At 39.6% G+C, this 14,165-nt stretch overlaps 1 protein-coding gene across 1 annotated transcript in view; it reads left to right on the top strand.

Annotated features, from left to right (window-relative positions):
• The window catches only part of LOC125305771 (collagen alpha-6(VI) chain-like), a 57,605-nt gene extending 44,426 nt beyond the window's left edge, over positions 1 to 13,179 (top strand). Inside the window, 19 exon segments of the mRNA XM_048260712.1 lie at positions 305 to 367; positions 660 to 725; positions 896 to 949; positions 1,039 to 1,074; positions 4,499 to 4,561; positions 5,017 to 5,079; positions 5,309 to 5,371; positions 5,517 to 5,579; positions 6,415 to 6,465; positions 7,002 to 7,037; positions 7,135 to 7,197; positions 7,302 to 7,364; positions 7,976 to 8,011; positions 8,103 to 8,139; positions 8,434 to 8,445; positions 9,624 to 10,117; positions 10,744 to 10,840; positions 11,226 to 11,900; positions 13,091 to 13,179. Coding sequence (XP_048116669.1) covers positions 305 to 367; positions 660 to 725; positions 896 to 949; positions 1,039 to 1,074; positions 4,499 to 4,561; positions 5,017 to 5,079; positions 5,309 to 5,371; positions 5,517 to 5,579; positions 6,415 to 6,465; positions 7,002 to 7,037; positions 7,135 to 7,197; positions 7,302 to 7,364; positions 7,976 to 8,011; positions 8,103 to 8,139; positions 8,434 to 8,445; positions 9,624 to 10,117; positions 10,744 to 10,840; positions 11,226 to 11,839 — 1,974 coding nt within the window. The 3' untranslated portion in view covers positions 11,840 to 11,900; positions 13,091 to 13,179.
• The last annotated feature ends 986 nt before the right edge of the window (positions 13,180 to 14,165 follow it).

Raw genomic sequence — 14,165 nt, 5'->3', positions numbered from 1 at the left:
TTTGGCTATGTTTACATGGCACAGTAAACACAAGCCAATTATTATATATATTTTTTTTTTTTTTTTTTTTTTTTTTACCAAATTGCTCCAAATAAGTTTTATTGACATCTGAACAATGATTATTTGCCTATTACAGTTACACTTGGTTACTCATTAGTTAATTATCTTAGTTGACCAACTTAGGCGATCACAACATCCAATTAGTATGATTTCATTAACACTAAATACAAGTCATAAATCTGGCCCCTTTGTTGAAAGAGGCTTGATCACCTTCGGTAATCTATCATCGTCATGTGTGTTCAAGGGTCGACAAGGCATTAAAGGAGTGCCTGGAATAGAAGGACAGCATGGTCGAAAAGGAGATACAGTAAGTATTAATGTCAGCATTATTACTCATTTGGTTTCTGGTAACAACTCGAAAGGATTTAAGGATTTTCTCATGCAGCTTATATAGAAAATGAATCAGCATGCAATCCTTGACAAGGAAATATAAATAAAGTTTCTGATATAATACACAAATTGTCTAAATAATCTAGTTTTATGTAAATGTACTGTATATTGTAAGGTTAAAGGTTTGTGATCTGATATAGGGCTACTTAAGACAGTTCAGTTCATTGTGTTGCATTTTTCAAAAATGTGTTAATTGTGCATCTGTTCAGGGAGAACCTGGTGCAGGCAACATCTTTGCTGGCCAAAAGGGACAACAAGGAAACAGAGGAAGACAGGTTAGTAGAAAATTGAACTAAGTCAAGTATCACAAACGTATCATATCAATATGATAATATGCAGTTAATAAGACTTCAGTGTGTGGGGCAGACAGATGGCAATGAACATACAGTAGGTGTGCTGCTTTTGTTAAAGAATGCCTGTACTAAGCTTTCTGCTCCTCTTGCAGGGAGATACAGGACAGGATGGTTTAGCAGGAAGACCAGGAGATCCTGGAAACCTGGTATATCCATATACTCTCTTATTAAAATACATAATTCACATAATTTCCCCCTTCCCTGGCATGATTGTGTTTTCTTTCCTGTTTTTAAGGGCCCTGCAGGTAGAAGAGGTCCCCCAGGCATTAAGGTAATTATGACCGCCCAGCTAAGCGAAGCTAGCCTTCATATAGGGATTGTCAATTTTTTTTTTTTTTTTTCCCCGTCATCTACTTCCTGAATTTTTGGTCAACGATACCACACGAACCACGGGGCACATGAAATTTGGTGGGTATGTAGCCCCACTAGACTTTTACGGAAACATTTTCGTTTCGGGCCCGGGGCCACTCCCCGTGCTGGGCCCACCGAACCGCAAAAAAAGCAGTTTTTCCTAAATAACTACCTGAACCGTGGCACTGAGGATGAAGAATCTTTTATGGTATGTTGGTCTCAAGGGCCCACATCAACCTGGCCCATAATCACTCATTTGTGATTTGCACCCCCCCGGTAAAAAATGAAAATGCAATATTATTCTGCTTTAATCGCCCCTATCTTCAGTTAAGATGTTCAGAACTGCACCAAATTGTATGTGTATGATTGACCTGGCATTCTCTGGGGGTATGCCAAGTTTCGTCTAAAAAAAATTAGGTTATGTGTACATTTAGTGACTGTACACTCATTGGCCTGTAGATGGCGGTGCACACATATACACATGCACACACACACAGGCACCCACATACTATCGGTATTAGAACGGCCGATACATAATTACAAATTCAGTAGGATTAAAAGAAAGTCAAAATAAATATTCATCATCATGGCTGCATTTCCAGTATTGGCGATAAGTAGTCGTTTGTCCACTATATGGCGCATCGTTGCAGTGAGACGTAATTTTGTTGGAAGTTAAAAGTGGGTTGGAAAAACAATGGACGCTTCCTACAAGGACTGTAGTTTAGGCCAGTGTTTCTCAAAGTGTGGTCCGGGGACCACTGGTGGTCCGCAAGCTATCCCAAGTGGTCCGCGGGCAGACGTGGTAAAACATAATATACAGTAGATGAGTTGTTTGCAATATTGAACCAACTTGTATGTAAATCCAAAACAGTTCTGCAACACTGCCTATGTAGGCTATGCCAATTTAAATCATATGAATCCTCTGACACAGTAAGCAAGGGGGTTAAGAGGGGGTTAAGAGGCAGACAGACTATGCAGAGAAGTCTATCTCTCCTCTTCCCTTAAGTGAAGCATTGAACAGTTCAATGGCCCTGGGGACAAATTACTTCCTCAGTCTGTCTGTTGTGCAAGGCAGTGAGCGAAGTCTCCAGCTGATCAACTAGCTAGGTGGTCCGTGAGGTTTTTTTTACTGGTTAAGTGGTCCTTGGTCTGAAAAAGTTTGAGAAACACTGGTTTAGGCTACCGCAGAGAACGTCTAATAAGAATAGGATGATGTTCACATGAAATGTAATTCCCATTTCTTCTTGAAGCCGAAATAAATCTGAGGATGTTTATCGGACATGCTTGGTTTTTACTGCAGGTACGTTAATCTTATTATCAATAAGGACCTAGGTAATGTTACCGTTAGCGTTGGTTGAGTGATGGAGGCCAATTTGATTGATTGCATTTGTAGAAAACTATAAATGCGGTTATACCAAGCAAATTGATAGCAGCACTGTAATTGTATCTTTCGACTGTCATTTGTTGCACGTGCTACAAAAAATATTCTGTGCAATGGAAGATTTACCAACGTTACACTGGTCTGATACAGTTTGGCCTATACATGCGTGAGACTGAGACGCCTGTTTATTTTGTTTTAAGTGCGTGCAGGGTGTGAGAGGGGAATCGATGTGCTTTGATTCCAGCTTGGTAGTTGTAGTCTGTGAAATTAAAAAGCACGTGTGTGTGAAGTATCCAAACAATGACACCTTCATTTCATTATGGCTGCTTTAGCAACACACTTTAAGCTACTGTGTAGTGGGCTTTCTTTTACTGTCTATGGTAGTGGGTCCCATTTAGTGGCTACTTCATTCGCGCTTTCCTTGACTCATGGAGCTGCGTGAATTTTATTACAACTTTTCGCCACGATATGGCAGTTTAAGTCCGCTTGATACTGTAAGGCGTAAGCCATTGGTTTCCAAAGGAGATTTTATTTGTGTCGCCAGCATAGCCTATTGACAATTTATGTTGTAAACAGGCCTACCTTATAAGCCTACCTGTAGCTTAGGGAAGCTAACAACTTTCTATTAGGATCTAGTTTGTTAGTTACAGTTTTGTCATAACTCCCTGATGCATTTTTGCATTTAGAATAGCCAGAGCGCTATTTATTTATTTTTTGATTTCTTAAAAGATTGAGCTTGGTTTGGTGAAAGCCAGACTAGCCATGGACCTCAGTTACACAATGCAAGGTAACATTAATCAGCCTATATCTGCACGAACAATAACGGACAACAGCTCTTCAACTTTGGCCCGTTAAAATATGTATGAACAGTCTAGCGACACATTTCATCAAGTTCCATTTGCACATGTCAGTTATTTGCACCACTGGTTAGATGTAAAACAGCATTTCGTTTCAGACTACTGTTACTTAATTTGTGCATTAACAATAACGTTTCAGACTACTGTTACTAAATTTGTGCATTGACAATAAAGTATTACATGAACTAAAGATTACTAAAATCTTATGTAAAAGAAGAAACATTCTCAAAAAATCCATCCATCCAAAAATGACCTTTGTTTGTGATAGCTGTTGAAAACGGCATGGAACTGACAGAGATGTTTTTGTTTATAAATAAATAAATAAATAAATAAATAACATTATGCTGATACCTTTTGCTTTTCCCAAATACAATGTAGCCTACAGGTGTAAGTGACCTTTCAATCCAGTTGCAATGGATGAACTGTGATGAACTGCCCTACTTGTGATTGTTTAGAGATTTTAAAGGTTTTATAACAATGCTACATCTTCTTTGGCTATTCTACAATCTATTCACCTTTTCAGCACCAGTAGGCTACTTTCTGTGCAGCCGCACACACACACTCAGGCATGCCAAACAAGCATACACAAAAGTTTCAAGAGTGGGGGATGGAGTAAAATATGGAGACAAATTGAAGTGTGATTTATTTTCGCGGAACGGATGTACAGGACTGAGCGGCGGTCATATTTTGTACCGCTATGCGGTACATCTAGTTTGAATCTTACCTCACCTGATGTTGGAAATGCAACACTGTATCATTTCAACAAGTCCAAAGCAACAGATGTTTCATTAATTCCACCGTAACACACAGGTGGACACTGTGATTTTGGGTTTCACATGTCCACAAGGCATATGGTGCCTCTTGTGTAGCTGAATGGATATGAATGTGTTAATCTCATAACATGATTTTTATACAGTAAGTCCCATAGTGTATCATAGTCTGCAGTCATTAGAACATCGACCAAGCCACAATGTTTCGTTTGGACAGTGTAATATAATAAATAATCAACTTTGAACTCATATGTAAGGTTAGATATTTGTAATATTTCTATAAACATTTATATTTATCTCAATTCATATTTGGCATTCATGCTCATGTTATTACAGGGATCGCGTGGGGATCCTGGAGATCATGGACATCTGGGCCACTTTGGGCTGAAAGGACCCCCGGTATCACTTCCACCATCCCCTCGAGTGTCTCATCGTGCACCATATATTAGGCATCCTAGATAGCGTTCCTTTTGGCTATGTTTACATGGCACAGTAAACACAATCCAATTATTATTATTATTATTATTATTATTATTTTAAATAATTTACCAAATTGCTCCATATTGTCTCTTAGCTGCTCATTCTGTAAGCACTGAAAAAATCATTGGCAAATATCAAATAACCTCCAGAATCACAGACTGAAGCCAAAAGAAATAAAGCATACTGTATAGTTTAAAAAATAATGTGCCATGAAATGTCTCCGGCTTTCGGTTGTACTGGATGTCCAGGATGCCTTATGCTGACTTCAATAAAATAATACCTTTCAGTTTTTCTGAATGACTAAATAGATATAAAACATGAAATGCTTTGGTCACATTTTCAGAAATGTTCTAATCAATTAAATCTCTTTTCAGGGAAACAAGGGCCCCATGGGTCATCCAGGACCAATAGGGTTACCTGGTGTACCTGGTCTTCAGGTAAGTCACTCTTAGAAAACCAGTCTAGATCACAGAGAGCATATTTCAACACAAAAACAGAAATGTGTCAACAGTAATCACCATATTTTCAGTAAATCTGAGTTTATGCCTACAGGGCAGTATATATTCACAAATCTGTGAAGGAGTGATCACACAAGGTGAACCATAGTAAATGAAAGGTGGGGACAAAATCACTATCACCACAAATTAGTGCAATACTGTTGTGTAGGGACCACGAGGATCTACAGGTCACATTGGACACAGAGGAAGTCCAGGTCAGAAAGGGCATAAGGTTAGTCAAATGCATTGCCATCCATTCATACTCACACCTACGCTGCTTACTAAAATATTCCCATGTTTTTTATCGTCCTCAGAGCTCCACTGTCAAGTCTAGTTTGTTAACTTTAGCCCTCATATTTTGCTGCGTCTCTGTCTAGGGTCAACCAGGAGAACCTGGAGTTAAAGGAGACATTGGATCAGTCGGCCCTAGAGGACCCCAGGTTTGTCTATTTTCAGAATTCTCACACTTAAAGATACACTCTGCAATCCTGGCAGAAGGCTGCTCCTATTTGACCTCAACAGCCACTGCAATTATTTATCTCTATTTTGTGTTCCTGAAGCCATGTGTTAACTAGCTTTATCACACAGAGAGAAGAAATACCATTTTCTGATTGGCTGCAGGGTGGCTATTAATTCTGAATAACAAGACACCAACAGTGTGACGTAGATCTGGTAAAAAAAAAAAGCTAAATCACCGTTCCTTCTTAATGCTACTCATTGAATGGTGAACAGCGGTTGAGCCTGGAATTAGGCTAAGGAAAAATTTAATCAACTGTAGACAACCTACATGTAAATGCCCACTCAATGCTCAATCACTGTCAGGACCAAAGAAAGTAGGACAACAAACTGAAGAAGTCAGCTTATTTTTAAACTGAACCGTTAGTTTCCTTTGCATGCTTTAAAGGCAAGCCCATTGCCTATAGTGGCAACTGAGTGATAAGCAGGATAACGGCCTTCGAGGTGTCCCGTTATACAGAATTAATGGACTTGGCGGAGGAACCCTTGCCTCTGTCTCGTCCATTAATTCCGTATAACGGGACACCTTGGTGGCCATTATTCCTTACAGAATGCTGATCAGCTGGAATAGTGTATGGCTCAGTCTAGCCCACTTTGTCAGAGTCAGAATCAGAGTCATGACTGTACAAACACCAGAGGCAGGCAGTGGGAAACATAAAGCTAATCATGAAATTGTGTTTCATGTTAAGAGGCAAGAAACAAAAATGCAACATATAAATTACTGACTAATTGTATGGATATCATAACTACTACTTTTAGGGACAGGATGGTAGAGATGGCTATGGATTCCCTGGACCAAAAGGATCAAAGGTAAATAATGAGTAGGACTCCCCGCCAGAAGAGATATTGTATCTCCATGGGACCTTCCTGGATAAATAAATGATAAATAAAAAATAATAATATTTTTTAAAAAGAAGATAAATGGGTAATTCCATATCAAATCAGATAAGGTTGTTGCTGCACCGTCTCAGATTTTATTCAAACCTATATCATGGGTCCCAAAAGCATGGACTATAAAATATTTCTGTTCATGTCTTCATTTCTTTTCAGCTCTTAATATTACTTAAGTTTGACAGCCTAAAGACAAATTATCTGGGAAGCCATGTTTGGAAACTATGTTTTGAAGAGTATTATTCATAGCCAGCCCAAACTTTGTAGGATGTAAGACAAACATGTTCCAAGTATAATATATGACATGGTACAACCAAATGCAGTTTGTATATATATATTGTTTTATTTATTTAGGACTATTTATTAAATACATTTCTTTCTGAATACCATTGAGGTGATGTGTTATGAATATCTGTGGTAATATAAAATGTATGTATCAATGCAATCTTTTAAAGGGACAGCAAGGTTATCCAGGCTATCCAGGACTACAAGTAAGTCCTAATACATACTTACTTATCACCAAACAATTAGTAGTAGACTCAAAGAGCAGAGTAAAACATATTTAATTTTTTTGTGTTCACCCCATAGGGAGAGCATGGTGCAAAAGGTCAAAGTGGAGGTCCTGGAAGCAAAGGAAGCTGGGGACAAGGGGTGAGGTGTTTTGTATCCAGTCCAATAATGTTTATTATTATTTGTATTATTATTAAGATATTATCATGTTCTATGTAAAATTTAACTATAACCCACTACATCAGGGCAAATCCGGTAGGGATGGTCCACAGGGTGAACCCGGAACTCCAGGACTAGCTGGACACAGGGTACGTTAGATTTGTTTTTATTTTATGGGGTGTTTATGGGGTGCCATACAATACATTAATTTATGTGTACATTTAGTGACTGTACACCAATCGGCCTGTAGATGGAGGTGTTGAGTGAAGGGTTGCTTTTCTACAAGCATGCACAAACACACACACACACACACACACACACACACACACAACACAAACGCACAGACACACACGCACGAAAAAAACACACACATAAACACACACACACTCACAAGCAAACACACACACAGACGAGGACACATATACAAAAGCAAACACACACATGCACACACTCATTTACATACACAAAAGTTGCAAGAGTAGGGGATGGAGTAGGAGATGGAGACAAATTGACCAGCGTGATTTATTTTTGCAGAGAGAATGTGCAGGACTGAAAGGCGGTCATATTTTGTACCGCTATGTGGTACATCTAACTACTGATTTGTTTTACAGTAATACTGATTAGTGATTAGGCTGCAATTCCTCATTTCGCCAGTAGTTGATCCTGCTTATAAGATTTCCAGCTGCATTGTGTCCTCTCAGTGAGTGTTGCCTAAATGCATAAACTAGGTCAGAATGGAAGTGTGCTGTTTACTTTTCAGGGCCCCAGAGGAGCTTCAGGACCCAGACAGATGAGTGTACGCTCTTTTCCCCCTTGGTCATTCACTTACCTTGGTTTACATTGATGAGTTTGCACCACATCTAACATGTAAATGCTATATCTTGTAGGACTGTGAGCTAGTCAACTATGTGCGCGACAACTGCGGTATGTTTTCATTTTTATTTATTGTACTGTATCAGTATACAAATAAATTATAGCTCCATTTCCCATAAAATGTGCAGTCAAGTCTTCCAGCTGTCCATTGTGTGAATTCATGAGTTCAAATGTCAACAATATTTTGCCAAAATCACTGACTGTACCTTTAAACCACATTGTTTTTTTTTCATATCTACTGAATTTAAGCATTGCTTTCTGTATTCCATAACATTTTATACTTCATATTTTAAAGATTTGGCAAAGTGTTGACTAATTGTTTGTGACTTTTTCTTCTTTCAACAGCTTGTTCTATGGGTAAGTGAGTCAAACCCTTTGTTATCACAAGTGCTGTAATTTATAGGAGAGGTGACTTGAGAAGTGAGTGACAAGCATACCACCTAAGGAATGCCTTTTGATTAAGGATTAGAATTACATATTCCTCTATCGCATTTTAGCAATCCATACCTATTCAATAAACCAAATTTCTGTCAGAACCATTTTAGTCAAGAAACACAAGAGAAGATTCTGAATGAAATTTCTTTATTGTAAATTATGAATTACATTTGGCGGTATAGCTCTGTTCAGAGGAACCCCCCTATTTCCATGAGCACCATGGAAAAGCATTAAGTCAGGGGGCAGCAGCAGTTTAGGGAATTCTCAACCCAGCAGGACAGGGAGAGATAAATATTCCCCCCATGAACAGAGCCAAGCGATGTGACAAGAGAACATGCCACATCATACACGACAAGGTGGAGCAGGGGAGGCGGTGGGTAGCAAAAACCGAGCTGTATATGGTTGAGAGGAAGTGGGTAGAATTTAAAAGGCGTGCCGAATCTGTGTGGCCAGTCGCTAGGGAAGAAAGATTATCGGCTGAGGGGATGCACCTGGATCAATTAGGAATGAATGAGATGAAGGGGAGGGCGGCAAGCTTCTTGACTACCATGGCCTGGCCAGAACTGACGTTAACACTTTAATTTATCAAAGCGCTTACCTCACCCTTTCCAAATCCTATCTAAGCCTAAAGTCAAGATATACCACTGCAGATTGATCTATTACTTTGACAAATCATCTTTCATCAACAAATATTTAGAACATGCATTGGCAGGGCAACAGCCTTTAGGCTGGTACATGAGCTTAGTTTGCTTCTTTGATCACACCTAGGAAGTTGGACAGGTTGTTCTACTGTAGAGGCTTTCATTCTATTCCCTTATAATCCGTGCTGCTTGTCTTCACCATGCTTGTGTGATTTGTTATCAGATTTTAGACGACTTAAATGTATTGAATTTTGTTGAAAACTTGTCGGTCTCCATTTTATGCATGTTGTTATGTTATGTTATGTTATGTTATGTTATGTTATGTTATGTTATGTTATGTTCACAAGTGCCAATGGATACGACCTTCGTACTGTATTCCAGCAATATGGCATGAGTGGAAGTGGGGTTGGGTAAGCATGTTGTATAATTTTGTATGGTTCTTATTCTTTTTATCGTCAGGTCATGAAGACTGCCCAGCCTACCCCACTGAGCTGGTGATAGCCCTCGACATGTCTGAGGATGTGACCCCTGAGGTGTTTGAAAGGATGCGCGCCATTGTCCATCACTTACTGGAGGACATGTCCATTGCTGAGAGCAACTGCCCTAGGGGCGCCAGGGTGGCAATTGTGTCCTTCAGCTCCAGTGTGAAGTACCTGGTCCGGTTCTCAGACTACCATCGTAAGAAGCACCTCATCGAAGAGGTGAATAACATTGCCCTGGAACGCACCTCAAACCGCCGCAACATTGGGACAGCCATGCGCTTCGTGGCCAGACATGTCTTTAAACGCACACGAAAGAGTCTGCTCATGCGGAAGGTGGCTGTCTTCGTCACCAATGGAGCCTCCCAGGATATCAAGGCAATTAACACTGCTGTCCTGGAATTCAAAGCCCACCACATTCACCCTGCTGTCATCTCCTTCAGGAATGCCCCTAATGTCTTACATGCTTTAGAGGTAATGGGAAACAATTGTGAATCCTTGTTATGAGAGGTCTTCTTATGTAGGTCAGACAGAGCATTTTTTTAGTCTCATACAATATGGTAACTAACACTACATATTTTAATGGGACACAATTGTTGTGCTCACACTGCAAGACAAACAACAACATTTTTCTGACATTCCAAATATACACTCAGATCAAACCAAAGATGGTCCAGTGATTGTGATATCCTCTAATCAGAAATCACAAACCTGCTCAAACTACACAACAGATCGGATGGGAATTTGGACCAATTAAAACGTTTGTCAGATCCAACGTATTCGGGGCTAGGCTAAAATGTCAAAATCACAGTTTTCCTGGCATTACATGTATGTTGTAGAAGCACAAAGCTACACATTGAATGTTGGCTGCTTAGCTGCCCTTTAACCCCATAATGCGTTGCATTTTGATCACAAGGTTTGGTAACTCAATAGATTCATGCATTGGTGTTTATGATAGACTGCAAACCTTCCTAAATTGGTCTGCAACCAGTGTACAGTGCACTCTCATAACTTATGTTGCTTGAATATGTACATTTTCAAAAAATGTTTGGTCAACATCTGTGTGTGTTAGTAACCAAGCACTCTCTGTTGCTACACAGGCTGATGAAACCCGAAGCTTTATAGTGAAGCTAATGGGGAGTGGTCAAGAACTGAAACCACAGTTGAGTGAGGTTCAAAAGTGTATAATATGCTATGGTATGCAATCATATCATAATCATTTTTCCTAATGGTCTCATAAGTATGCATGCATGTATTTATATTAGGTCAGTTTATAATAAGTTAATATGGATGTTTCTCAAATAGTGAATGTACTTTTCAAAAGCTATATGCGACTGTCTGTCAAAAATAGCTGGAATTTGTCTCTCTATATAATTTACATTACCAAGATTGTTTTATGTACTGTTTACTCATCTGAGTGCACAGTATACATTTAGATATGTTTACATCTGCAATATGGCAGGTATGAAATTTTAATTAGATTTCAAAAGGAAAGCTTCAGTGATAGTATAGAAATATATTGTAACCAAACTAGGATTATTTGAATGGCTTATAGTTTGTGATTTGTTTTAACTCATTCCAGATCCGTGCAAAAGAGCATCAAGCTGTTCCAGTGTGAACCAGGCTCCAACTCCTATCCAAGTAGACCTGGATCTAGCTGTGTTAGTGGACGGGTCACATTTTGTGCAAGCAGACCACTACGGGGGTGTGAAGGAGCTCCTGGGTTCAGTGCTAGAGCAGATCGCTGTGAGCAGCCAGCCATCCAGGTCTGATAATCAGGCCAGAGTTGCCCTGTATCAAGTCTCTAGCGCATACAGACCCACAGCAGGACAAGTTCCTGTCCAACAGGAGTTTGATTTTATGAGATTTCAGGACAGCAGTTCAATGAAAAGCCACATTTTCCAGAGCATGCAGCAGCTTGGTGGGTCCTCCAGGCTGGGATACGCATTGAAGTGGGTCATTAACAGAGGCCTCCTAACGGCCACAAAGCCACGGAGGAACAGAATGGTTCTAGCCATTATTGGTGGGGAAACAAGCTACTGGGATAGAGCCCAGCTTGAATATGCCTCCAAATTAGCAAGATGTCAGGGTGTGGTGCTGTTCACTCTGACTGTTGGGGACAACTTTAACACCACACAAGTGGAGGAGCTGGCCAGCCTCCCTTGGAGCAACATATGGTCCATCTGGGAGAGGTGAAGCAAGGAGAGCAGGAATATGCCAATGCGCTTCTTGCGAACCTTCCTGAGCTTCCTTAAGAGTAAGGAAACTGTGCAACTTCAATTTATAAAACTTGAACAAATGACTAGGCCTACTTTTTCAAGGAATACATATTTTCAACAAAAAATGTGGACAACAACTATTAGCACCCCTGTATTTAATACTTTGTAAAAGCTCCCTTAAATACCTACCAATAAAACAGATACCCATCTTCTCCTAATAATATCTCATTTACCTGGAGGATACAAAGCTAGGACTGATCTGGACTTTAGATCATTGGATCACTGGAATTTAGATCTGCTTGATGATCCAATCATGACCCACTTTCAGTGTATGGGCAGAGGCAGACGGATTTGAATTTAAAATGTCCATGTCCATGCACCAAAAGATGTTCCCATGGCCTTTGGAGAAAAGTCCCACAGGCCCTTAAATTTAAAAATAAATGACAGGAAAGGCCTTTTTCCTTGTATGCCTTCGCAATGGGCCAATATATTTTGGAGACTGGGTGACCCAAAAATGCTAATCCAAGAGTAATCCTTATGGAATGTTTTGCCTCTTGCATCCTCACTGTGCGTGTGTGTTTGTGTGTGTGTGTGTGTGTGGAGGGGTGTGGGGTGGGGGGGTAAAGCTAGGTCCTTATCTAGGCAAGTTTGTCACAGTTCCAGTTGATAAGGATTGGGAACCCTTCACAGTTCATGTCACAGAAAAGGTGTGCACATGTCGGGGTCAGAAAACGTTCCATCCCAATTTCCATTGAATTGTGTGTGTGTAAAGACAAATGTCTACTTATACTTCTTTTTTGCGTGTCTGGGCTTGTCAACCAGATAGCCGTATACGTCGTGCTAATGAATCTCTGGCCACTTGCTAACGTCGTCTATCCATTCTGTTATCAGCTCAGGTAAACAATTACCATTAGCTAATACTAATTTATTAAGGTACGGTTCGCGGCCCTTGGGTGACAATGACCGTACATACCTTGACAGCTCAACATGCAGGTCTATTACTGTAGCTGTTCCATTTTTCTGACCCCATGCTGCGCGCGCACCCAACCTAAGCTAGATGTTTACAAACATTGAAGGGGTCTATAGTGGAGAGCACTGTACATATATTTGTTGTTTGAACTAAAGTATAATACTATTGTTTGTATTGTTATTTACATGGAACATTTTATTTATGGTTTATATGCAATACAAGGAACTATGTTTTTATATTTGTCTCTATGCTACACAGGGGGAATCAATATATATCCTGTCCCATCTGAACGATGGATGTGTCAGCATTTGGAGCAAGAGATAGACCAAGAGCCGACTATTGTTCTAATAGACAGGTAAGATGATAATAGTTTCAGAGCCAGTTTCTATTTCATCTGTTTGTGCCAGTGAGAGACTTATGCCCTGTGCTAAAAAGCTATGTTGGTTGTGGCATGCATATATTTATTCCATTTTATACAGTAGTATTCTGACATCTAAATCAACAAGCCTAAAATAGTAGTGAACTATTTTTATTTAATCTGCTCAAAACTAGACTTCATGTTTTGACTCAACAAACCCTCAGAAAATTGTGAAAAATACTTTGCACATGTTCAGTAGGCAGCCTACTGCACCTGACTAGCAACTCCTGATCTATTTGAATTATTATTATTTTTTTTAATGTGTGCTTTTCCATCAGCATCCCTTTGCCTACTTCCAACTACAACCCACAACCAACTATCCCCAATCGGAAAGGAGACACCCAAGTAGAGACCTTTTACGAAATAGAACATGGGGTTAAAGAAAACACAGGCCGCGGAGACACCAGTGGTATGCCTATAGTCACACCCTCAAATAAACTTTATGCATGAGTCAACGTCAGGAGAACTTGGGTGATAGCCTTCAATACCCAGTGTCACATAGTGATGTGATCTGTGAATTGCAAATGTATCCTATTACATTATCAAAATGAACATGAATGTAAATATGAATGCACATTTCTGTTAAAGTTAGATTAATTGAACAAAGAAAGCCAATATATAGCAACTCTTCAATATAACTCGGTAAGAATCTGGTGCTTCTCAGGAGTGGGACAACTGATGTGCATTCATGGGAGGAAACAGACGTTCAGATATTACTTTTTTTTATTAAAAAAAGATGCTACCACAGTGAACATGTTAGTCTTTTTGCACCTCAAGAATTAGTTCTTATAGTCTATAAAATTCTTCGGCAACTACAGTCACAATATCAACAACAACAACATATACATAACCTGATACACAAATGTGCCACAAGTACCAGTTGGTTAGCAATAACAAATGTTAGCAAAAGGGACA

Source organism: Alosa alosa, chromosome 13 (genome assembly GCF_017589495.1).
Source record: "Alosa alosa isolate M-15738 ecotype Scorff River chromosome 13, AALO_Geno_1.1, whole genome shotgun sequence".
NCBI lineage: Eukaryota > Metazoa > Chordata > Actinopteri > Clupeiformes > Clupeidae > Alosa > Alosa alosa.
This window is presented reverse-complemented; position numbering and strand designations above follow the sequence as displayed.